Source organism: Neovison vison, chromosome 13 (genome assembly GCF_020171115.1).
Source record: "Neovison vison isolate M4711 chromosome 13, ASM_NN_V1, whole genome shotgun sequence".
Lineage (NCBI taxonomy): Eukaryota > Metazoa > Chordata > Mammalia > Carnivora > Mustelidae > Neogale > Neogale vison.
In genome coordinates this window covers 93,769,692-93,796,331 of record NC_058103.1, presented here as the reverse complement: position 1 = coordinate 93,796,331, position 26,640 = coordinate 93,769,692, and the positions used below count along the sequence as shown (strand labels likewise).

Sequence of the window (26,640 nt, the reverse complement as noted above, 5' to 3'; positions counted from 1 at the left end):
GTCACAGTTGGACTATTCTAGTGAATTGATTCCTTATTCTGAGAATTGGTTAATAAAAGGAAAGAATGAAGTATATATCTTACTTTACAATACCAATGGATAACCAAATTGTATATTAGAGAAAGTATCTCTTTATAAAATTATTTCAGGTAATAAATTAAGGAAGAATAATAAAAAAGAGTATCACCACTTTGTAAACCTTATAAATTGATGGGTTTAGTCATTAATCACCAACAGTTGTTAGTATCTCAAAAATAAAGAAAATTAGATGACATGTATCTCTCTCTCTCTCTCTTTTTTTTTAAAGATTTTATTTATTTATTTGACAGAGAGAGAGACACAGTGGGAGAGGGAACAAAAGCAGAGGGATTGGGAGGAGGTGAAGCAGGCCTCCCGCTAAGCAGGGACCCCAATGTGGGGCTCAATCCTAGGACCCTAGAATTGTGACCTGAGCCAAAGGCGCCTAAAGACTGAGCCACTCAGGCATCCACAAATGACGTGTCTCTCAGCAGAAGATCAAAATTCCACTGTGAAGTTTTCCTACCTCTCCCCTAAAAACACTGAATGTTGATAAGCCTCTAGATCTAAGTAGCAATAGATAGGAAATACAAAAAACAGTAAAACAATAAACAGTTTTATATGGATGTCATCATCAAAATCAGAAACTCTAGGGGCGCAGGGGTGGCTCAAGTCAGTTAAGCATCTGCCTTTGGCTCAGGTCTTAATCTCAGGGTCTTGAGATCAAGCCCCCTGTTGGGCACCCTGCTTCTCCCTCCCTCTACCTCCTTTGCCCTGCTCATGTTCTCTCTCTCTCTCTCTCTCTCTCTCTCCAATAAATAAAATCTTAAAAAAAAATTAGAAACTCTGATGAACATTTGACCTGTTTTCTTCAAATAAATTGTAGAGAAAAAGAGAATAAGCTATTGACTTAAGAGATATAGCAGTCAGTTAAAATGTATGACTCTGGACTACTTATTCAAACACTGTAAAATCAAAAACATAATTTATAACATTTGAGACAACCTTTCATGTTCATACAGTCACATAGTTCAGACCCAGACCTGTGCCAAGGGAAATTAAGTACATTTACTGCTCTTGTTCTGCCTAGCTCAGACCACAAAGACCATTTGACAAGATCAGAAGACTAAGGGAAGAATCTGAGATTGATTTATCTTAGCCCTAAATTGTGTAAGTGGCAAATTACAAAAATGTGGAGATAATATCACCACAACAATAAAGTTTTTATAAAGAACAAGACGTCTGATACACCATTTTTCCTCTACAAAAAAAATTGTGTGCTATAAAGGATGGAAATTTGAAATCTGTAATAGAATCAATGGCACTTGTATCAGTTTTTGTTTGAATTGTGCAGTAAAACACTGGTAAATTCCCAGTAGTGTTAGCATTACCCAGGTAGTAAAATGAGGGTGAAAAACCAACATGATGATCTGATGGACTGTTTAATTCATAGCATTATTGAGAGCAGTCTCAGAAGGTGCCTTCCAATGGAATTCTCTCAGGATTCTGGATAACCCTAAAACAGCCCTAGGACATGGATTTGGTTCTTAGTTCTTGCACAGTAAAACTTACTTACTATTCAGAAACTGTAGAACTTCCATTCCATTTGAGATTTCCTGAGGCCACAGTAGTGACCCAGACTTCTGAAAGGCTCTACTATCTATCCATCTATCTGTCTATTTATCTATTTTAATTTTTTTAGAGAGAAAGAGCATGTGAGTGGAGGGGTAGAGGGAGAGGGAGAATCTTAAGCAGGCTCCATGCTCAGCACAGAACCCAACCAAGGTCTTGATCTCACAACCCTGAGATCATGATCTGAGCCAAAATCAAGAGTCAAACACTTAACCAACTGAGCTACCCAGGTAGCTTATCCCTCCCCCCCCACTTTTATTAAGGCTGTACTTTTGAAGCAGTGTGATCTCCCACCAAGAAACAGATTGACAGTGGATCCATGCCTTTCAGTTAACCACTCCTGATGAGAACTTTGTCTCTTGCCTGGAAAGCCTTGCTCTTTCATGATTGACCACGAGCTCTGCGGGACCCTCATATTCCCAACACTACCACATGTAGACCCTGATAAGACTATCTTAGAGACATCATTGGTCTCATAAATGTAGGCAAAGTCTCCAGGAATATTCTTCTACACCACCCCCCACCCCCAATTTAAGCAAGCAAGCAGAGTTGGGCCAGAAACATCTAGGATTAAAGTGTCAGGAAGTTACGGTGGTTGCATTTGAAACTTGAGACTCCAGAGGCTGCAAATGTAGAGGTGGCAGGGCTGCAGTGGGGTGGGGTTGTGGGGGTAGCTGTCAGGACAAGGCTTGGACCAGCAGGCAGCAGAATGGGGCAGGATAGTTCTGAAGCCAGATTTTTTTTTTTTTAAAAACCAATAATATTGTAAGGCTATTGAACCAGCAAGGAGTAGTATGTTGGGTCTGGGACTTCTCATATAACCCTCAGGAGGGGTGAAGTGGTCCAGAGTCTGTGATGCAAAACTATTAAAAGTTCAAATCAATAATGGGTGCAGTTAGGAAGATGAGCATACTACTCAGGAATGAAAGACTGTTTAGAGAGAACAAATGGAACTTGTAGAAAAGAAAAGCTAGTTTTTGATATAAAATGTAAAGTTAACAGATTAGAAACAGGTAAAAGGGGTTTGTGAACCGAACAAAAGGAAAAACTACACCTAGACATACCTTTTTTTTTTTTAAAGATTTTATTTATTTATTTGACAGAGAGAGATCACAAGTAGGCAGAGAGAGAGAGGAGGAAGCAGGCTCCCTGCTGAGCAGACAGCCTGATGTGGGGCTCGATCCCAGGACCCTGAGATCATGACCTGAGCCGAAGGCAGCGGCTTAACCCACTGAGCCACCCAGGCGTCCCCACCTAGACATATCTTAATGAAGCTGCAGAACACCAAAAAAAGATCTTGAAATCAGCCAGAGAGGAAGTGCACGTCATCAAAGGAACAGTAGAATGACAGAATTCTCAATGGCAAAACAGATAATGTCTTAAAGTGTTTGCACAGCTGTTATTATCCTAGAATTTGTGCTTATTAGCAAGACACTCAGTAATAACGACAAAATACAGACAGCTGTTGCTAAATAAAAGCCAAGAACATTTTACACCATGAAACTTGCTCTAAGCTAGTGGTTTACAACTGAGGACAGTTTTGTCCCCCAGGGGATATTGAAGACTTTTTTTGATTGTCACTACTGGAGATGCTACTGGCAGCTAGTTTCTCACAGCTAGGGATGCTCTTAAACAGCCTACAGTGCACTGGATATCCTCCACAACAAATAATTATGTGCTGAGTTTGAGAAACTCCTCTAATGGGATTCTCAAGAAGATACCTCAAGTAAAGGCAAAATGATCCCAGAAGACTAGTGCTCTGAAATGCAACAAAAATATTGAACAAATAGAACTGTAAACGTGGACCTTCACCCAAGTCAGCGTTGTCTCTATGAAATATTTTTAGTATCTTACTTGTGTATTAAAACAAGCTGCTAAAAATATTGGACAAAACAGTAATATGTAAATCAGAGGAGAGAACAAAGTGTTTGAAAGTCTTTGTTATTGTTTGGGAGGATGACTTTTTTAAACTCACTTAACAGTTTGGGATTTTTTGGTTTTTAAGATTTTATTTATTTGAGAGAGGGGGAGAGAGAGAGAGAGAGATCATGGGAGGGGGTGAGATGGAGGAAGAAGCAGCCTACCCCCGCTGAGCAGGAAGCTGCATGTGGGACTCAACCCCAAGACCCTGGAATCATGACCTGGGCCGAAGGCAGACACTTAACCAACTGAGCCACCCAGGTTCCCCTTTATAGTTAAAATAAAATATGTGAAAAATTTCAAAGGTAATTACTGAAAGAATAGATATAATGTGGAAACTCCAAAAGAGGAAAGAGAACAAATGGAATAAGGGAAAAACAAACCAAAAACCCAGAGAGAAGAAATGAGAATGAATCCTAAAGAAAAAAGACCAAATAGAAAATTTTAAATGGTAGAATTTAGTCTAAACATATAAATTGCTGTGTTTGATGTACTGAACTTGACAATTAAAAAGATCATCAGATTTTTAAAAATACAACTATCTGCTATTTACAAGAGATGTACCCAAAACATAAGAACCCAGAAAAGATGGACAGTTGAAAGACCGAGAAGGACATTGAACCAAAGGACAGCTGTATAGTTATTGTCATACTTTCTATTGTCTTAGAGTTTATTATGCTCTCTCTCTAGCTTGCTAAAATAGGCACTTATCTCAAATAATTTTTATTTTTACTTTGCTGAAGTAAATAGGACAATAGCTTCTCATTGAAGTGCTACTTTTGGTGGATCCTACAAGTTTCAATAGCTGTCTTTGTCTCATTTTATTTTTTTAAGTATTTTAATCTTGGATCCTTGTGTTGTTTTACAATGTATTTTCTCTAATTTCCAAATTTGGAAGGATTTAAAAATTTATCTTTTCACAATTTTAACAACTTTTGTTAAAGATCAAAATTATAGTCCCTACCCTTTGAGTGAGGGCTGGACTTCACGATGCTTTCTAATTAATAGAAAATGGCAAAAGCAAAGTCACTTTCAAAATGAGATTACAAAAAGACTGTGACATCTGTCTTGTACTCTCTCTCTGGCTTTCTTTGATGACTTGCTTTGAGGGAGTCCAGCTGCCATGCTGTAAACTATCCTGTGGATAGGCCCATATGGCAGGGAACCAAGAGAGGCCCTTGGTCAACAACCTGAAAGAGAGTGAGTCCTGCCAACAACTGTATCAGTGAGCTTGGAGGTGGGTCTTCCCCAGGCCTTCAGATGAGACCACAGTCCTGGCTGAGCTTTGACTGGAGCTTCATAGGAAACTGAAGCAGAGGGCTCACCTGAGCCATGCCTATATTGCTAGCCCACATAAACTGGGTGATAAAATGTGTGCGTTTAAGCCACTAAATTTGGGAGTAATTTATTATACAGAAGGATAACTATAGACTATGGATGTATATTTAAAATACTTTCTTAGGGGACCTGGGTGGCTCAGTAGCTTAAGCATCTGACTCTTGATTTTTGCTCAGGTCGTGATCTCAGGGTTGTTAGATGGAGCCCTACTTTGGATTCTCCCTCTTCCTCTCCCTCTGCCCCTCTCCCTGTCTCACACACTTGCTTGGTCTTTTCTCTCTCAAAAAAAAAAAAAAAAGAAAAGAAAATTATAAACTGCTTTCTTGGTGAATTCAACCTTTTGTTATGTGGTTACCTTTTCATTCAGAATAAAGTTCTCCCCTTAAAGAAAAATTTATCTGGTGCTAATAAAACCATATCAGCCTTTTTTGTTGTTGTTGTTAGTATGTGCCTGATCTCTTTACTTTCAGCCTTTGTGTGTCATTATATGTCACTTGTAAACGGTATATGCCTGGATTTTGTTGTTAGTAGTAAATGTGTGAACATTTACAGTATGTAAATTGGCTCACTGTAAATTGGTTTTGTATGTGTGGTGTGTGTTTTAACTGTCTTTTGTGACATCACTATACACACAGTGAAAGCGACGTCTTTAAATGCATTGTCTACTGCTATATCCCCAGGACCTAGAGTGCCCAGCATATCATAAGAACATAATAAATGTGTGGTGAATTAATTGAATAAATGAGTTACTCTGAAGTGGTGATAATTTTAAGCTGTGCCATTCTTTCTGGAATATTCTGAAACAATTAGAGGAAAATAATTACATTTTCCTTTTTTTTAAAATAACTGTTTATTGTGGAAATTTCCAAAGGTATAGAAAAGCAGATAGAATAGCATAATGAATCTCCATGAAGCCATCACTCAGTTTTAACAGTATTGAGAATCTGTTTTCAAGCCCTATGTAATTTTTTCTGGGACGTCTTTAAGAAAATTCCATCACATGATTTTATTTACCTTTTTTTTAAAGTTTAAATTTCTCTCTTTCAGAATTGTCTTTCTACATTTGATTTGAGTCAGGATTCTAACAGGTTTCACACCTTGCACTTGGTTGATGCATCATTACCTTTTTTTAGTTTATGCCATTTATTTGTTGAATGAGTCAGATTATTTTTTGTCATATAGAATTTCTCACATTGTGAATTTGATGATTGCACCATCTTTATGGTAATGCTTAACATGTTTCTTCTCTGTTTTTTGTGAACTGGTAGTTAGATTTAGAGGTTTGGTTAGATTCAACTTCTGTTCTTTTGGTAGGAATACATCACAGGTTGTGCAGTGTACTTTTCATTGTACTAGATTGTTGTCCACTTTTAGCGATGTTGAGATCTCTGAGTTCCTGATCATCCTGATCCATCCATTATAAAATGATGTCTCAGCTTTTCATCTAATGGTTTTAGCAACTATTAGTGATGCTTGCCTAGATCCATTTTTTTCATTAGGGGTTAAAAATTATTGATTTTTTCCCTAGATACATTATTCCATTTGCATTAAAATTTTTTGTGTTTAAATTCCAGTTAACATACAGTATTATATTAGTTTCAAGTATAGAATATAGTGATTCAGCAATTCTTTACATTACTTAGTGCTCATCATGATAGCGTGCTCTAATCCCCATCACCATTTACACCCATTCCCCTAAACCCCTTCCCCTGACAACCGTCAGTTTGTTCTCTATAGTTAAGAGACATGCACATGGCTAACAGACACGTGAAAAGATCATCATCACTCATCTTCAGGGAAATACAAACCAAAACCATAATGAGTCAGCAAAGTTAAGCTTAAAAGATAAAGCATAGCTCTCTGGGGTGCATCTCTGTTCTAAAAGTTGTAGTTAATGAGTGTTGAAGAAACTGAGGAATTTATTTAGGGATAGCAAGTGTTAAGACTGATATGTGTTCCAGTAAAAGTTAGGATGAAGAACACATTGGGATGCTTAAAACACATAGGAGCATTGTGTCCAGTGGTAGAACTAAGAAGAGTAAGACTTTTCCGTCAGTTTAAAAGAAATATTTTTAAAATCAGTTTATGTAGGGTTATGGGGATGTCCGGATGGCTCAATTGGTTGAGATTCCGATTCTCTGTCTTAGCTCAGCTCTTGATCTCATAGTCGTGAGTTCATGCCCCAAGTTGGACTCTATGCTGGGTGTGAAGCCTACTTTAAAAAAAAAAAAATCGGTTTCTAGTGGTGATGGTTACACAACATTGTGACTGTAATGCCTCTGATTTGCGCATTTAAAAATGGTTAAAATTGCAAGTTTTGTTTTTAAATTTTACCACAATTTTAAAAATTAATGATGTAATATACCCAAAATTCTAATATTGTATACTTTAAATCAATGAATTATATGATGTCTAAATTATATTTTAATAAAGCTGTTTAAAAAAACAATCTATGTATAGAGTTAAGCCAGAAATTTCTGTAGAGGTGAAGTTAAAGGGACTGGTCTGGTCCTTGAAAACTGGCTTAAGCATCCTGTTTGACTGCTCTGTCTCTGTTACTCAGTAAATATTTTTTAAGTGAATCAATAAACAAATGAAAAATTAAAAAACTACAATGAGATATTACACCTGTCAGAATGGCTAAATTTAACAACATAGGAAACAACAGGTGTTAGTGAGGTTGTAGAGAAAGGGGAACCTCCTTACACAGTTAGTGGGAATCCAGACTGGTGCAGCCACTCGGGAAAACAGTATGGAGGTTTCTCAAAAGTTAAAAATACCTACCCTATGACCCAGCAGTTGCACTACTAGGTATATACCCAAAGGATGCAAAAATACTGAACCGAAAGGGCACATGCACCCCAATGTTGATAGCAGCAGTTGTCCACAATGGTCAAATCATGGAAAGAGCCCAGATGTCTACCCACTGATGATACAAAATGGAATATTACTCAACCATTAAAAAAGAAACTTTGCCATTTGCTCTGATATGGCTAGAGCTAGATTGCATTGTACTAAATGAAATAAGTCAGAGAAAGACAAGTACCATACGAATTCACTCATGTGTGGAACTTAAGAAACAAAACATGACATGATCCAGTTATTTTGATAGCTTGTTGGCTATTTCCCAAACTTGTATTTAAGGTTACAAGACTTTAATTTCTTTAACTTTTATATTTGTGTTTATTTCCTGAATACTTAAAGTGTTAGTTCTTAATAACATTTACATAATTTTTTATTTTCTCTTTCCCTCTATAAGGCAATTATAATTATATATAACTCTTACACAACAAAAACCCAGTCTCTCTTTTTTTTCTTTGTAGCTGGTTCACCAGATTCTTCTGGGGTACCTCTTCCCCCCTCCCCAGAGATTTTATTTATTTATTTATTTGACAGAGAGACAAACAGGAAACCAAGCAGGGGGAGCGGGAGAGGGAGAAGCAGGCTTCCCGCTGAGCAGGGAGCCTGATGTGGGGCTGGATCCCAGGAATCTGGGATCACGACCCGAGCGGAAGGCAGATGCTTAACAACTGAGCCACCCAGGCGCCCTGGGGCACCTCTTTTAACATAAAACAACAACAACAAAAAGCGGGGCAGGTGGGAAGTTGGGGTACCAGGTGGTGGGTATTATAGAGGGCACGGATTGCATGGAGCACTCTGTGTGGTGTAAAAATAATGAATACTGTTATGCTGAAAATAAAAAATAAATTTTAAAAAAAAGTGTGCCAAGAGTTTGTACAAAAACAATGCTTGGTTATGTGACCTAATGTCTTTTTTTTTAACCTAATGTCAGCTTATAAAACGCTGGACAGCCCGGGAGGTAGAGCGGCTTTTCTATCATTATCAATAGCAGCAGTGTATAAAGTGTATAGTAATACACTGAGTGAACTCAAGAAGCACTTTTTAAAAAATTTTATTCTAGATTTGAGTGACTTTGGGAGTAGGGCCCTCCCTATATAGACTAGAATCCTGAAAGAATAGTGTTTCCAGAGGTCTTCATGCTGTTAAGCCTTCCTATTGTTTGCCTCTTAGAGATTTAATTTTGCTCCTGTTTTAGAGGGGGCCGCATTCTCTAATCCTGGCTAATTGAGTTCTCCCTAAAATTTGAACATGAAAATGGATTCTTTCATTACAGAGGCAATATGAGGTTATTTGGTGCTGATACTTCTTTAATACCAATGCAAAACTAACTTAATTTCTTTTTTTTTTCCAGATGATGGGCATAAGAAAGCTCGAAATGCTTATCTCAATAATTCCAACTATGAAGAAGGAGATGAATATTTTGATAAAAATTTGGCCCTCTTTGAGGTAATATTTGAGAGAAAACTACTGCAGAAATTTCAGGAGCAGAGATTTCAAGAGAACGGTTTTCTGTCCCATTTAGTTTTAAAACAATACAGGCTGGATAATTTTAAGAACTAATTGTTAAAATATAATACTTACTAGAACTTGTCATTATAGTTGACTTACTCTGTATAATCTAATTATCACTAACTAATAAGTAGCCATTAAATCAGATTTCTGTGAGATGAGGTAGGATTTTGACATCACAGGCATATGGAGAACCTTGCTGTCTAATTCAGCTAGGATTTAAATACTTGCATTGGAATTATTTATGAAGTATAAAGTAGAGTGTTTTTCAACTCTGTTTGGGAAGCCCATCATTTACCTTAGAACTACTGATCAAAAATCAATGTAGGAAATAGGTTGCTCGATTAAGAGGGCCTATATGTCTTCCTTAAGACCATAGGGACTCTGATGGGCTCTGCATTTGGGTTGTTGAGAGGAGCCTGCTTTAGTCTAGCACTGCCTTTGTGTCTAGCTTTGGACAATGATATGACTTCCAGTTCTCTCGGGGTACCTGTTTTTTAAATGATGTCCTCTTTCAGCTTTGTTCAAGAAAAGATCTGAGGTGACTATTTAGTTCAGGCACAAAAATTTTTTATTGAGCTGTCTGTGCTTGGTGCAGTAATTAATAGTCATAAATGTTATTGGAATGTTAGTAGCCAAGGAGTGCCAGGGTGGCTCAGTTGGTTAAGCATCCAACTCTTGCCCTCAGCTCAGGTCTTGATCTCAGGGTCATGATTTCAAGCCCCACATTGGACTCCATGCTGGGTGTGGAGCCTACTTAAAAAAAAAAATGTTAATAGCCTAAAGAAAGGGGCACTGTAGTTAAAAGTAGTATCATCAATGTTTTTTTCAAGGTTACAGCTATCTGTAGGGGCCAATGTGATTTTGTTTTTACTGTAAAGTTAAGTCATTAGAAAGAGTGATAAAGCTTTTCACTTAAGAATTTTGTAAAGATTTGTATAGTCCTGGGGCGCCTGGATGGCTTGGTGGGTTAAAGCCTCTGCCTTTGGCTCAGGTTATGATCTCAGAGTCCTGGGATCGAGCCCTGCATCTGGCTCTCTGCTTGGCAAGGAGCCTGCTTCCTCCTCTCTCTCTGCCTACTTGTGATCTCTATCTGTCAAATAAATAAAATCTTAAAAAAAAAAAAAGATTTGTGTAGTCCTGATTAAGTGATATTTTAATGTGGGAGGAGAATAAAGCCTTATTTATAAATTTTCTTAAAATATTTACCTGTGAAATATTTTCTCATTAATTTGCAACTTTTTGGTAGAGGTCCACTTTGATGCTTATTTCCAGTGTTCTTTATTACTCATTTCTTCCATGTTTCTGGCTTTATAGGAAGAAATGGATACCAGACCAAAGGTATCTTCTCTTCTCAACCGTATGGCCAATTATACTAATCTGACACAAGGAGCAAAGGAACATGAAGAGGCAGAGAACATCACTGAAGGGAAAAAGAAGCCCACCAAGGTGAGACCTACAAAAAAAAGGATAAATAAAAAGAGTCCACATACAAGAAAGGAAGAAATATCCAGGTCATCACTCCATGCTCAAAAACTATTGAATACTTGATACATGACAGGCACTGTTCTGAGCAGTGGGGTGGTCATAGAGAAACAGAACATATAATGTCTTATTCTCATGCAATCTAAATTCTAGTACAAGGAGATAGTTATTAAACTATGTATTATGTGTTGACGATGGTCTGAAAAAAATAAAGGCAAGGACAGATGGTAGCTACACTTGTGATGAGCATAGCATAACATATGCAAAGACTTGTCAAGTCACTTTGTAGTACACCTGGAACTAATGTAACATCTTGTGTTAACTTGAGGAATTAACTGTTTTTTTAAAGGCAAGGTAAAGATACTGAAACTGGCCAGCAAAGAGAGCCAGGGCAGAAGTTGTTACTGTTATAGAGAGGTTGGCCAGGGAAAGCCCTTTCTGACAGGGTGATGTTTGTGCAGAGGCCTAACCAGTGTGAGGCACTGAGCCCCCCAGTTGGAAGAAGAGCATTCCAGGGAGAGGGAATAGCACTTTCAGAAGACAAGGGTTCACACCCACCTGCTGATGCCATCTCTTTTGTCAAGTGATTGGGTTTTTCAATAACTAAGTTTCAGGATATCTCAAAAGGAAAATATGGAACAATATTACAAGTTAGCTTTCTGGTTGTTCAGGGATAAAATGACTCTCAGATCTTCATTTTACCAACTGCATTTACCAGCTACCATGAAGGACTTTTGCCAAAATCCGAAAGAAGTCCATCAAATCATTATTCAATTTTTAAATGGAAAAGGAAAGCTAAAGGCACCTGGCTGACTCAGTTAGTGGAGTGTGCAACTCTTGATCTCAGTGTTGTGAGTTTGAGCCCCACGTTGGCTGTAGAGATTACTTAAAAATAAAATCTTTTTAAAAAAAAGAAAAGAAAAGAGAAACCAATAGTTTCAAAGAACAGAACATTTTAAATTTGGAGGGGTACACTTAAAAGTTTGTGGTCAAATGCCCATGTAAAAGCATGTGGGGACCTGTGTAGAGTAAAAATGTATAGCTCTAGGAATATTAAAAAGTTGGTAATCATTTGTAAGATGGAGATTTTATATGTGCCTCTTTTTTGAGATATTGATTATACTAATTATCTCTTTTGTAAGTAATATAGTAGGGAATAAGTTTGTATATACAAATAAGAGGATAAAGCATCTTTTCTAGATGACTGTATAATTTTTCTTTTGTCAACATCTTTCTTTTCAGACCCCTCAAATGGGTACTTTCATGGGTGTCTACCTCCCATGCCTACAAAATATTTTTGGAGTGATCTTGTTTCTACGCCTTACATGGGTCGTGGGCACAGCTGGAGTTCTTCAGGCCTTTGCAATTGTCCTTATCTGCTGCTGCTGTGTAAGTCCCTAGTTGGCTCTTAGAGATCACCTGGATCCTAGAGATCACACTTAGAGTGATCTTGCAGGGGCTCAAGATTATATGCACTTGACCTCTTTGAGAATAACACAAAGACTAGTAGGGAAAGACTCATGATCTCAACAGGAGAGATTATTTTGATATTAAAGTCTGAAGGATTTTCATTTATTTAGTGTCTACTCTTTGCTGCTTATATGCATAGTATGATGTACTAGAAATTACAAAGGAAGACTTGTAGAGGAGGTAGAAGATAATAGTCCTTGATTCAAAGAATTCAGAATACAAACCATTTGAGTTTGATAGCACCAAAGTTAGAAAATGATGTACTACTCCAGTATAGTATTAAGGAACAACACTGATTGTTGTTTGAGGTGAGGAGTATTTCTTTTGTTTGAAGTCTCATCTGTTACCCCTTCCTCAGAAATTCAGATGTGGTTTCCAGGCCTTCTTCCCCACTGTACTGAGAACATTCTGATCTTGAATTTAAACTCCTCTTATCCACATATCCCAGCCACATCTATCCATTTTATTATAAGTTGGTTATTATTAAAAAATTATTTTTATTCAACTGTTGGCCTCTATAATTACCATCATTATTATATCCTCATGCATTATGCTCAGTTGGGTGCTATATAAAGCGGGATGAGAAGATACAGTTTGTATCATTAATAACTCAAAATCAATAGTACCATCTTTTTTTTTTTTTTTAACTCTTTCTTAGTCTTAAAACTTCAGGGCCATGTTTGGCTCCTTGATTACCTCTCACATCTATTCAGCTACCTAGGTCAATCAAGTCTCCCTCTGGAATCTCTTATATACAAATCTTCCTTTATATTCCTGTTACTAGCACTACAGTCCTTCATTTTCACTGAACTATAATAGCCTAGTAGTAAGTCACTACACCTTCATCTGCTTCCTATCTGCAGTCCATTTTATACTCTGCTCCTACCAGGTAATGTTATCAAAATACAGTTTTATTAGTTCAGAAGTCTTCAGTGGTTCCCCTCCTTACTAAATATTGTTCTTGTAATTATAGCTAGTCCTTAGTTAGTTTCTGATCTGTTTTCCAAGTTAACTAGGAAACCAGGGTGAGATCAGTGGCTCCTGTTAGCACCTAACCTATTGCTTATGATACAGAAGCATTTTAAGAAAATATTCAAGATAATAGTAATGTGACAAGGGCAATGAGTTGAACCACATCATCTCATTTCCATACTATTAGGAATGGCAGCCAACTCCCTTCTTAAAGGTAAGAGTTAATTTTTCAGAAAGTGCTCTGAGGCCCACAGGCAGGAAGATAGTAGAGAAATACAGTAACAATCTTCTCCTTTCACCCTAGGACCCAGCAATCACACTGCTGGGTATTTACCCTAAAGATACAAATGTAGTGATCCAAAGGAGTACGTGCATCCAAGGTTTATAGCAGCAGTGTCCACAATAGCCTAACTATGGAAAGAGCCCAGGTGTCCATTGACAGATTAATGGATAAAGAAGATGTGGTATATATATATATACAATGGAATATCATGCAGCCATCAAAAACCCCAAAATCTTGACATTTGCCATGACGTGGATGGAATTAGAGGGTATTATGCTAAGCGAAATAAGTAAATCAGAGAAAGACAAGTATTATACATCTCACTGATACTAGAAATTTAAGAAACAAGATAGTGGACCATAGGGGAAGAGAAGGAAAAATGAAACAAGACAAAACCAGAGAGGGACTCCTTAAACCATAAGAGACTCTTAATCTCAGGAAACAAACTGAGGGTCGTTGGAAGGTAGGGGGTAAGAGGGATGGTGTGACTGGGCGATGGACACTGGGGAGAGTATGTGCTATGGTGAACACTATGAATTGTGTAAGACTGATGAATCACAGACCTGTACCCCTGAAACAAATAATACATTACATGTTAATTTTTTTTAAATCTCCTTTCACTTCTTTTACAGACAATGTTGACTGCTATCTCCATGAGTGCCATTGCCACTAATGGAGTGGTGCCAGGTCAGTAGGCTAAGATTGGATTTCAGGGATCATCAATGACTGTATGTTTATGCTATAAAAACTGTATGTTTATGCTATAAAGTCAGGGGTGCAAACTTCCGAGGACTAGAATACTATTTAGTCTCTTGGTCATAGACATTCACACTTTGACTTCAGAATACATTCTTTAAAAATCTTTTATGTTGTAAAGGGGAATATAAACTGGTGCAGCCGCTTTGGAAAAGAGCATGGAGGTTCCTCAAAAAATTAAAGATAGAAATCCATATAGTCCAGTAATTTCACTGCTGGGTATTTACTTGAAGAAAAAAAAATAGTAATTCAAAAAGATAGATGCACCCCTCTTGTTTTTGCTGCGTTATTTATAATAACCTAGATATGGAAGCAACCTAAGTGCCCATCAGTAGATGAAGATATGGAGACAGTCTCCCTCTCTCTCTCTCTCTCTCACCAGAATATTATTCAAACATAAAAAAGAACAAAATCTTGCCAAACACAGGTGGACTTTATTTCACTTTACGCAAGTGAAATAAGACGGAGAAAGACAAATACCATATGATTTTACTTATATGTGTAATCCAAAAAAATAAATGAATGAAAGCCAGACTCATGAATAACAAACTGGTGGTTGTCAAAGAGGAGGGGAATGGAAGAACGGGCAAAATATGTGAGAGGGAATAAGAGGTACAAACTTCCAGTCATAAAATAAGTCACAGGGATGGAAAGGATAGCATGGGGAATACATTCAGTCATATTGTAATAACATTGTGTGGTGTGCGTAACGTACAGAATCGTTAGATCACTGTGTTGTACACTTGAAACTAATAGACCATTTATGTCAACTATACTTGAATGAAAAGAAAAAGGAAAAATCTCTGTTCTAAGCTAGAGTCCTTAATTCGTGTAGCCTTCCTAGCTTTTCTTAGTTAGGTTATATTTTATTGGGCTGTCTCCTGACTGTTGTAAGCATCTCTGATGCTTACCTAAGCAATACTGACAATGGTGCTACTTCATGTGGAGCATTAGATGTGCAGCATATTCTACCATAAAGGTTTTATTTTTAACTTCCCATTAGCAAATCTGCTTTTTATTACAGAGTTAAAAACAAAAAAACTTGAAACATTTATCCTTCTTATTTAGGACCTGTTTGCATTCTTCCTACTGATACACTTTCTTTATCCTGCTTACATTCTGTTTTGTCTTTTAGCCGGGGGCTCATACTTTATGATTTCCCGGGCACTGGGCCCAGAGTTTGGTGGGGCTGTTGGCCTCTGCTTTTATCTTGGTACCACATTTGCAGCTGCCATGTATATCCTTGGTGCCATTGAAATTTTTCTGGTGAGTAATGACTTAATTGTGGTCTGTAGTATAGAAAAGATAGAGATTTGGATTTATTTTGTTGTTTGGTAGCAAAACATCGGAGAGATCCACTTACAGAATCAATCAAGTGATTGACTGTTGACCTGTTACTGACTTCCTCTTGTGAACATGTCAGAAAGGTTGAGAGTATCCTTTGCCTGCCTACTGCTCCCTTCCACCCATTTACCAACACCCTGCCATTTCATCCATCAAGTTAAAGTCATGAGGCAAGATTTGCACTAATAGGGAAAAAGTAAAAGTTTTTATCTTTTTTGATATCTTCATCCCTATTAAATAAAATGTTTTTCATTTCTTTATTCACTGGAATTCTTTTTTTACTATTTAAAATAATCATAGGTAAGTAGGAATAGTGAGGTAGGACTCAAGATAATCATAATTATTTTATATAACCCTTTGAATATATTACTAGAGCTTTTTTTTGCTGTTTCCATTTGGAAATGTAGGTATTCAGAATAGCATGTAGACTTAAAAAAAAGATAAATGAGGGACACCTGGGTGGCTCAGTGGATTAAATCTCTGCCTTTGGCTCACGTCATAGTCTCAGGTTCCTGGGATCGAGCCCCGGATTGGGCTCTCTGCTCAGTGGGGAGCCTGCTTCTCCCTCTCTCTCTACCTACTTGTGATCTCTTGTCTGTCAAATAAATAAATAAAATCTTTAAAAAAGAAAAAGATAAATGATACCCAGTTTCCGTAGGAATTAGATTAAGTCTCCAGTCATTTTCTATCTTAGCTTTGCTTTCCTGTGTGAAAACACTACAACAGCCCTTTTACTTCATGACTTTGAAATGACCTCATTTTCTACTTCTTTTGCTTAACAGGTATACATTGTTCCCCGAGCGGCCATCTTTCGTAGTGATGATGCACTCAAGGAGTCAGCAGCCATGCTCAATAACATGCGTGTCTATGGCACAGCCTTCTTGGTCCTCATGGTGTTGGTGGTGTTCATCGGTGTACGCTATGTGAACAAATTTGCCTCACTTTTCCTGGCCTGTGTCATTGTGTCCATCTTGGCCATCTATGCTGGAGCTATCAAGTCTTCTTTTGCCCCTCCACACTTCCCGTACGTGTCTGTCTCTCTGGCCAGCCATCGTTTACTGGGTAGTCATTGACAATATTTGGTGATGAGATCACTTCGAGTACAATTTCAGTCTCCTGGAGATTTTGCTCTTGGGTGAGCTCAGTTAGTGTCTACGCAGGAAGCCTCCCAGCAAACTTCTCATGTTGATCCTCTTCCTGATGTCCTAAGCATAGAACTGGCAACTCTGAACATCATTTAGGTATAGATATGATATAGATACTAGGTTTTTCTCAAAACCTCCTTAAAATGATTGTGCATATTTGGACAACTATTCATGAAGAGCTTTATGATAGTATAGTTATTACCAGCAAGCTTTGTAAAGTATTTAAATGTTGGACTGCTGTTATCAATATCAAAACAATCAAAGAAACCTAAACTCCTACCTTAATATTTGCAGTGAATTAAACTTTTTAGCCTGCTATGAATACCATAGCAGACTTTCTAGTCATAAAGTAAAGAGAAATAAATGTCACGTTTGCATATGTATCTCTATATAAAGATTATATGATACGATATACATAGTGCATAAGTAGTGCAGGTACATTAAAGTGTATTTTTTGAAGTATTGTAATGGATTGGTACAGCTAGGTAACTCTCCAGTCACCTGTTCTCTATTTGACTAGTGGCATAAAGATTGGTTAGCACTGAATTGTGCTTGTAATCTTGTTACAGAGATTATCTAGGTATCAGACTCCTTGCTCCTGTGTTGATTTAACCTGATTACAGAAAAATAGGGGTTTTTTTTGAGATGAAAAACATCTTTAGAGATTAAATGATTTGCCCCAAAGTTAATTCATGGCAGAGAAAGAACATGAATCCTTTGATTTCCTAACTCCTGGTCCAGTATTTCTTCTACTGTACTAAATGATGTCAGTGATCGATTCCATCTTCAATTTTTAGTCTGCTCATTTAGGGACTGCAAATAGAAGTTTTGAAAGCTATATTCTGGATATCTTAACTTGAGAAATTCCATTTTGCCTCAAGTTCTCCTTTGATGCTTCTCCTTTTTGGTGGCAAAAAGGTCATGATGGGTATTTTCTTTAACATATTGACCAGAAGAAGACCAAATTCCGTAGAGGAATGCATGAAACAAGCCTGGGAAGTGTTGAGTTGTTGAAGCTGAGTAATGAGTATATGGTTCATTATGTATGTATGCTATCATTTTTGCAGATTTAAAAAGTCGCTTTGTTCCTCTTGAGAGTTACTCTAACTGTGGGTGTAGTATCTTTTGTTCATATTTATAGCCCTGGGTTAAAGGAAAAAATAAAATCAGCAGTTACTATTTGTAATGTCCTTAAATACCCTCACTCCCACTGGGTCTAGGCTTATGTTCAAAAATAGTTTTCTCTTAGGCCATAGTGGGATGTGCTTTTTATTCCAGCCAAGCTGTCTTTCTTGTAACAGTAGCCAGAAGGTTTGACCTTTAGTGTAACATTTTCAAATGGGTCATTATTAACATAGGCTTTTCTAGGCCAAAAAAAAAAAAAAGAAGGGAGGGTTTTTTTAAAATTTGTTTTTCTTTCTTTCTTTCTTTCTTTTTTTTTTTTTAAGAACAAAAGGACTCTGGGATTCTTTTAGACCTGACAATTGGTTAATAACCTAGAAAATTTTGGAAGATGAGTAAGCATAGTGTCTTCAGACAGTTCTTCTGTTTGAACTCTGTCACTACTGGTACCGATATGACTCAGGCAGACTATTTTATTGCCCTAAACTTCAGTTCCTCCATTCACAACATAGAAATACTAATGCATATTTTGTGAGATGGCTGTCAGGATTAAATTGCAAAAAGTGTAAATTAGTCTTCATCTACAGAGCAAGTCAATAAATATTAGGTCCTTTCACATCCTCTTAGAGATGAGGGGTTTTTTTTTTTTTTTCATTACTAACCTATTTCTAACCTACCTAATTTTGTTTTATTTTATTTTATTTTTTTACCCTTACTTCCTCTTTCTCTGTGTTTGTTTTCACTAGGGTCTGTATGCTGGGTAACCGCACCCTTTCATCAAGACACATTGATATTTGCTCTAAGACCAAGGAAATTAACAACATGACAGTACCGTCAAAGTTATGGGGCTTCTTCTGTAACTCAAGTCAGTTTTTCAATGCCACCTGTGACGAATACTTTATTCACAATAATGTCACTTCAATCCAGGGCATTCCTGGATTGGCCAGTGGTGTCATTACAGGTAAGTCAGGAGGTTTTGAACAAGTTTTTAATGTGCTCAGGAAAGCAGGCTTTTCCATCATAGACTCTTCTGTTGTCCATGTCTCACTGCCACACCATCGCTTCCCTCCTCAAGCTCAGCACACCACTCTTAATTCAACATCTTTCTGCTTTTCTTTTAGTGAACTTACCCTTTTTCAGACTCCCTTGTGGCGCTTTCTGCTAAAATATCCCTCTTTTGGGGGAACGTGGGTGGCTCAGTTGGTTGAGCATTGGCCTTCAGCTCAGCTCATGATCCCAGGGTCCTAGGATCGAGTCCCTTGTTGGGTCCCCTGCTCAGCAGGGAGTCTGCTTCTCCTCCCTCTGCTGCTCTCTCTGCTTGTTCTCTCTCTCTCTCAAATAAATAAAATATTTTTAAAAAATAAAATTTCCCTCCTCTTGAGAACAGAGCTAAGCAAATTCTGTTACTGTAAAATGGCCAGTGTTCTTCCCACAGTGACAACCAGATGGAGCTTTCAGTGTCACTGCAGCCACATGTGCTGTTTTCCTCACTCAGCCCAATTTCTGAAACTCTTGCCTTAAGTTACTTTTGTCTTAAATGTTTGGTCCACAAATATCTTTGCATGTAAGCAGCTTTACACTAAGGTGTTAAAAATAGCATTGAATACTAATTTAAAAAAAATAAGCTGCTGAGCATTCATCTTTAGTCCACTTAACTTCTACTAATTTGCATTTGTGTATTTAATTGTATTTGTATGTAACAAAGCACTTTGTCAAATAACATTTGAATCAGATGAGAAAGAACAGTAGGTTTTTATTTATGTGTTCTTTATTATATGATATATATGTGCTCATGTAGAAGCAAACATACCTTTAAAAACTATATAAATGAGGATTTAGAATATTGTTTAGGTAGAAAATTACCTAATTATCTTCTTTCCATACTTCTGTTGCTTATATACCTTTTTCTTACCACTGCAGAGAATCTTTGGAGTAATTACCTACCGAAGGGAGAGATAATTGAAAAGCCCTCAGCCAAATCTTCTGATGTCTTAGGCAGTTTAAACCATGAATATGTCCTTGTTGACATCACCACATCTTTTACTCTTCTGGTGGGGATCTTCTTTCCCTCTGTCACAGGTAAGCAGAAGAGCTGTTTTCTATTTTAGAAGTTAGGAGACCGAGGGAGTGATTTTTCTCAGGAGACAGAATTATATTCTCCAGCTTCTTATTTGCTTCCAGGCTTTGGTATCAGCATGAATATCGAAGTGTCCAGGAACTAAGAAGTTAACTTGTCCTTTTTTCCTCCTCTAAAGGTATCATGGCTGGATCAAACAGATCTGGAGATCTGAAGGATGCTCAAAAATCTATTCCCATTGGCACTATCCTCGCCATCCTGACCACCTCCTTTGTCTGTATCCTTTTCATGGATCTAGGCTGAGTTTTAGCCATAGGCACATCTGTGGAATGAGGCTGATCAGTACTTTCATCTTACCAGCTCGCTTCTCACTGGATAATCTACCCACCTCAGCTCTAAAATTCAAGGAAGAATTGACAACATTAGTGAATTTAGTACATTTTACTGATAGAAGAAATATCCTGAGTGTTTACTTTTTATCTCAGAGCGTTGGAGGTCACCTTCCTTGACTCTCAGTATGGTAGATTTAAGCAATGTTGTCCTTTTTGGTGCCTGTATTGAAGGTGTTGTTCTTAGAGACAAGTAAGTAGTTGATCTCTTTGTAACATTTATGTGTCTGTCTTCCATTTTATCTGATCATTCCACTTTGCCCCATGACAATCATAAACTTGGAACCCAGCCAGAGGTATAGATCATGACTAACAATTAGGAAATATATGTATATAGTTCCCATAATGTTAGTGAATAATAAGTACCAGCTATATTGTTATAAATATATGAGATGGAATGAATATAGCATTTCAATAAAGTAGTGAGTTTGTCTGCATCACAAGGGCTTCCCTGCACATGAAGAGCTGTTGGAAAACTGAAACCAAAAGTGAAGGAGAGCAAGTTAAAACAAACAAAACAAAAATTTCTAAGTGTCTCTAGCATCTCCTCTATGAGACATATAAGTATGTATCTCTTTAGCATTCTAAATACAGTCTTGAAAATTTCTTCATTTCATTCATGAAGGTTGCTGGGTGTTTTTCCTTTCCTCTCACCTATGAGCAAAAACTATGTTTTTGTAAGAGATCCCTAGAAAAATCCCCCTAACCCTGCTACAGCTCTCCCCCTTTTCCCTATCTGGGGGAGTTAACTAGCCTCCCAATTCACCTTTTTTTTTTTTTTTAAGATTTTATTTATTTATTTGACAGAGAGAGATCACAAGTAGGCAGAGAGGCAGGCAGAGAGAGAGAGGAGGAAGCAGGCTCCCTGCTGAGCAGAGAGCCTGATGTGGGACTCGATCCCAGGACCCTGAGATCATAACATGAGCTGAAGGCAGCGGCTTAACCCACTGAGCCACCCAGGCGCCCCCCAATTCACCTTCTTAAAACAGAAACATGGGTGCCATCCTAGACTTTTTCCACCAGTTCCCTCATCCAGTTAGTTTCTAAGTCCTGTGAAGTCCACCTTTCGTCTCAGTAGATCTCTTCCTTTCCACTATTCTTTACCTCTGTCCCCTTTCCCAGGCCTCTGGGATCTTCTGTCTAGATTATTGTAATTATCTCCCTTTAAATATTACTATCTTCAGTCCTTCTTTCCTGTTGCCACTAGATTTTTCTACAACACAAAATTAGATCGTACAAACCTTCCTGCTTTACAGCCTGCCAAAAGCCCCTTGAAACCCATCATTTCGATCTGGCCCTGTGTACCATTTTCTGGTGTCCTCTCCCAGCATTCCCTTGTAAACTCCCTGGGCTCCAGCCATAACCTGATGCTAAATACTCAGCCACACATTTGTTTGTGCAGTTTCCTTTGCTTAGAACAGTTAATTCCCTCCTAGTAGACACATTGATCCTCTAAGATTAGACTGAGTGTCTTCTGTCCTGTGAAGCTTTCTCACACTCACCCAGCAGAGATAACCATATACCCCTTCTTATTCAGCCACTACAGTATTGCACATACCATATACATTGTAGCTTTTCATATCACTCTTTCTGACTCAATCGAGTTCTTTTAGGACAGAAATCCCAGTAGGTGATGTATATGCATTTTGTTGACAAAAAAGAATAGCACAGTTTACTATTACTGTACTATTGTCACTGAAAATATATGGGTGTATGAGCTTTGGTAAATTACTCCATAATATAAAAAGTACTGAAAATGTAAGCTGGTATTCCTTTGAAAAACTATTGGTCATTATCGGGGTGCCTGGGTGGCTCGGTTGGTTAAGCCACTGCCTTCAGCTCAGGTCATGATCCCAGGGTCATGACATTGAGCCCCATATGGGGCTCCCTGCTTAGCAGGAAGCCGTTTCTCCCTCTATCACTCCTCTGCTTGTGTTCCCTTTCTCGCTGTGTCTCTCTGTTAAATAAATAAATAAATAAAATCTTAAAAAAAAAAAAAGAAAAACTGTTGGTCGTTATCTTCTAATGTTGAACGTACACATACCTTATGACCGAGAAGAAATGCATGCACACGTGCATTAAGAATCATGGATAAGAATTCTTGCAGCACTATTATCATTAATAGTCAAAATCTGGAAATAGTTAAAATGTTCATTAGTAGTAGAATGAATGAATTATGTATTCATAATGGAAATGGAGTGGAAAACCATAGAGCAATGAAAAATAAATGAACCACAGCTATACACAAAGTAAAAAGGATGAATTTCACAATGTTAAGTGAAAGAAACAAAAGACGTATACCTTATTTCATTTATTGAAAATTTAAAAACAGGTAAAATGACATAGTATTAAAAGGACAGTGGTGGGGGGGACAAAAGGGCTAGTGTTGGCCCATAGGCATAAGAGCAGATTTGGGTGCTGGTAGTGTTCTGTTCCTTGACTAGATAGTAGCTGCATGGATGTTTGTGAAAATTCATTGACGTGTACATTTTTTTGTACATTACTTTTTGTGTGTCATACTTAATAAAAGATGGTTAAAACCATTAATAATTAAACAATGAGATCACATGAACCCATCAAATTAGGACTGGCTTTTAAAATTTTAATACTCAAGGCTGGTGTGAAATAGGTATGTACTATAAAACTTAAACCTTCATATACTTCCAGTGGAAATAAAATGTATTATAACCTTTCTGGAAATCACTACCATTTTGGTAGTGATTTTGAAATATTTTAGATACTGATCTCTTTTACTGCAGTTATTCCCTCTTAGGAATCTGCCATAAGGGAACAAATCTGGGATGTGTGAATGTAGATATGTGCATAAAGATGTTAGTCACAGTATTTTCCATAGTGTAAAATCAACACTAAAGAAATGGATTATGTAAATTATGATGCAATATTGTTAAAACCACTAAAATTTTTGTTCCTGAAAAGTTTTTCATGACATAGGAAAGTGTAAGTTAAAAATATGGAATTACAGGTGTACTGTGATCTCATCTGTGTTTTTAAAAACAGTAAACAGATTCAAATGTAAAAGTGTACTAAATATTACCAGTTATGTTGTGATTATGGATTTCTTCCTGGTTTTTATATTTTTTGTATTTTCCTAATTTTTGTTGCAAAGAGCACAGATACATTGATATTTTGCAGGGGAAGCTATAATTGAAGTTTAGCTTTATTTTCTGGGCCTACAGGTTATTTTTTCTTAATATAAATCAAATCTGCCTACCTTTACATTTCTTAATACTTATGTCTGTCTCAATTTTAATTCTCTAAAAAATTATAAACAGAAAAAATTAGGTGAATGTCTCTCTAGTCTTCCAGTATAATTTTCCATACCCTCATTTCTTACACAGGTTTGGGGATGCTGTGAAAGGTAATCTGGTGGTGGGTACCTTATCTTGGCCTTCCCCATGGGTGATTGTTATTGGCTCCTTCTTCTCCACGTGTGGGGCTGGACTTCAGAGTCTCACAGGTGCACCAAGGCTGCTACAGGCAATAGCCAAGGATAACATCATACCCTTTCTGAGGGTGAGTGTCCCTTTCCCATACCCTATTTCCTTTTTGTCAGATTTTATGAGAAACTGTGTGGGTCTTCATAGGCTTAGGAATTACTAGATCATACAATGTGAAGACGTGGATTTCTAGTACGAAACCTTCTAAGTCGCTATGGGGGATGAGTTTATATGTGAGTAGGGTAAAGTTATTTAAAAGATACCACAGTTGTTAACACTATTATCCATCATATATCTGAAACTGTAGCATAGAGGAATCAGGGAACATTGACTCAGACATACCCCACCACCTGTGTCTGGTATTTCCCTTCTCTGTACAGGTTTTTGGTCACAGCAAAGCCAACGGGGAACCTACCTGGGCTTTACTTCTAACTGCTGCCATTGCAGAGCTGGGGATTCTTATCGCCTCCCTGGATCTTGTGGCCCCAATTCTTTCTATGTAAGAGCCAGTTCTTCTCTTTGTTTTTTCTTGCTTATATGATGTGTAGTACATGTTGATTTCCATCAGGCATGTAACAGTAGTGATAAAAGAGTGAGCCAAGTACAGGTATAACTTCACCTAAATAATATATATTCCTAAGAACTTCAAGGCTAACTTTTATAAATCATCATGGTTTCTTCCTACCTGTATAACTTCAAAAGCTCTTTGCCTTCGTTTCTTATTCATTATCAGCTGGTTGTAGCTTTTACTGCTGCTGTTAGCTTTGATCCTTCAGCTGTGACTTAGTAATGACTTAATACCTGCCTGGCACTGGGCAGCATGCTAGGAATACAAAGATGAATGACAGAACCTTAAGGAACTGATGAGAGAGAGAGACCAGTAATCCTGTGTAGTGGGATGAGAACTATGGTAAAGGTGAACACTGCTATAAGAGCTCAAAAAGGACTGAGATTCAAGAAAGGTTTTCTAGGAAAGGAGACACTTGCATCTTAAAAGAGGACTGGTTATTTACTAAGCAAAGAAAGTGAGATGTTCCAGACACGGAATGAGTGTAAAGGAATTGGGAATGAAACCGCGTAGCACATCTGAGAATTCAAAGTAGTTTGGATTGGATAGAAAGGAGTGTGACTGTTGAGAGTAGCTGAGCAGAGAAGCAAGTAGAGCCAGGTCACAAAAGACCTGGAACTTTTACCTGGAGGTTGTGAGTGATCCTTTGAGATCATGTTTATGTTTTAGAATGATCAGTTTGGTATAAAAGACAAGTGAGAAGGAGGCTGAAATTGGGCTGGGAATGCCACCCGTAAACTTATTTAATCCAGCAGGGAAGAAATGAGATCCTGAACTAAGGTGATAGCAGTAGAGATGGAAGGAGGAGAAAGGTTTTAAAATGTGTAAATAGGTAGAATCCATAGGACTTGATAAGTTAATTTGGAACAAAGAGGAAACTTGGGTTATCCCAAAAACAACTGGGTATAGAGTGGATGTGTCTTTCACTGTGAAAGAATGCAGAAAAATGAGCAATTTCGTGGGGAGAAGTTATATTTCTCTACATCCTAGTCTTAATCAAAGACTATAGTGAGCTAGAACAGAGGCTTAAACAACAAAGGTCTCTATTTACAATAACCCTTGGAGAATCATTTTACAATAATAATCATGCCTTTTACTATTTTTATTCTGCCAGGTTTTTCCTTATGTGTTACCTCTTTGTGAATTTGGCATGTGCATTACAAACATTACTTCGAACACCTAACTGGAGACCCCGGTTCCGCTACTACCACTGGTAAGTCTGTTCTTTTTCTTTTTCTTCCCCACGTTTGGAGAGAACCTGTCATGAACTAGAAAAGTAGGAGATTCTGGGTTGGTTAATAAAATTTTTCTTGGCCAGCCATCCTGTACTGCCTGTTTCAGCTTCAGTGATCACCTGAATTTCTACCAAATTACCATGTTTTTTCATAGTTCACTTTATAATTTATAACACCTACTTGAGAATAAAGACCAAAACTATGAAATATGTATTTCCAGTCTGCTGTATTCTTCAGCTTAAACCAGCCTACCCTTTGCATTATTTGTTTTCCCATTTCCTTCTTAGCTAAGGGCTGGACTTCACCCCTTTTCTGTCCTCATTCTCATTTTCTCATCAGTTTTCATTGTCGAACTCTCTTCCTTACGAGGTTCATTTAGCAGGTAAGAGTATGAGCTGTGGAGTTAGATGACCTTAGCTCAGTGTCAGCTCTACTATTCCCTAGCTTTGTAGCTTTTAACAAAACACATAACTATATCATACTTAATTTTACCATCCTGCTACATAGTAAAGCTCACAGTGAAACGTTGCTACAGCTGCTGCCTTCACATCTCCACCACTAAGGGAGTCATCACACTTTTAGCTGCCATCCCACCTCCTCCTCATTTCCTTCCTGTCATAGCTAAAGGTTCTTAAATATGTCCTGTGTGCACCTGTTGCTACATTCCTCTGTGCTGCCTTCCTCCTTGACCCTTTCCTGACTTCACTCACCAGTGGTAGGCACTAGTGTGACTTTTATGTGGCAAAAATTTAAATCCTCACTGTATTATCACCTCTAACCCTCTTTCTAGCTTTAACCTTAATTAAATGTTCACTATGAACTTGGTTGTGTTACTGTTTTGCTTTGTTAGCTTTTCCCTTTATCCTTCTCCTATGTTTTTATTAGAGATAATTTTCTCCATATTAACGACTCTCCTGTTCACTCTTTCATTCATCGTAGAGCTAAGAAGTTCCTTCTGTACACAGAAGAACTTCAGTAAGCATGGTTATCTACTTAATCTATTTGATCAAAACAGGCATTTCATCAATCTCTGCCAAGTTTTTCCTCTCTCCTTTTC

At 37.6% G+C, this 26,640-nt stretch overlaps 1 protein-coding gene across 4 annotated transcripts in view; it reads left to right on the top strand.

Annotated features, from left to right (window-relative positions):
* Positions 1–26,640, top strand: part of SLC12A6 (solute carrier family 12 member 6) — a 90,880-nt gene that overhangs the window by 50,002 nt on the left and 14,238 nt on the right. For all 4 annotated transcript variants that reach the window (XM_044230184.1, XM_044230183.1, XM_044230185.1 and 1 more), the window contains 13 exons: positions 9,122–9,216; positions 10,597–10,728; positions 12,007–12,153; positions 14,122–14,176; positions 15,381–15,511; positions 16,372–16,613; positions 18,603–18,817; positions 19,777–19,935; positions 20,112–20,210; positions 20,458–20,515; positions 23,682–23,856; positions 24,161–24,279; positions 25,463–25,561. In XM_044230184.1, coding sequence (XP_044086119.1) covers positions 9,122–9,216; positions 10,597–10,728; positions 12,007–12,153; positions 14,122–14,176; positions 15,381–15,511; positions 16,372–16,613; positions 18,603–18,817; positions 19,777–19,935; positions 20,112–20,210; positions 20,458–20,515; positions 23,682–23,856; positions 24,161–24,279; positions 25,463–25,561 — 1,726 coding nt within the window. The remainder of the gene's footprint in view (positions 1–9,121; positions 9,217–10,596; positions 10,729–12,006; positions 12,154–14,121; positions 14,177–15,380; positions 15,512–16,371; positions 16,614–18,602; positions 18,818–19,776; positions 19,936–20,111; positions 20,211–20,457; positions 20,516–23,681; positions 23,857–24,160; positions 24,280–25,462; positions 25,562–26,640) is intronic.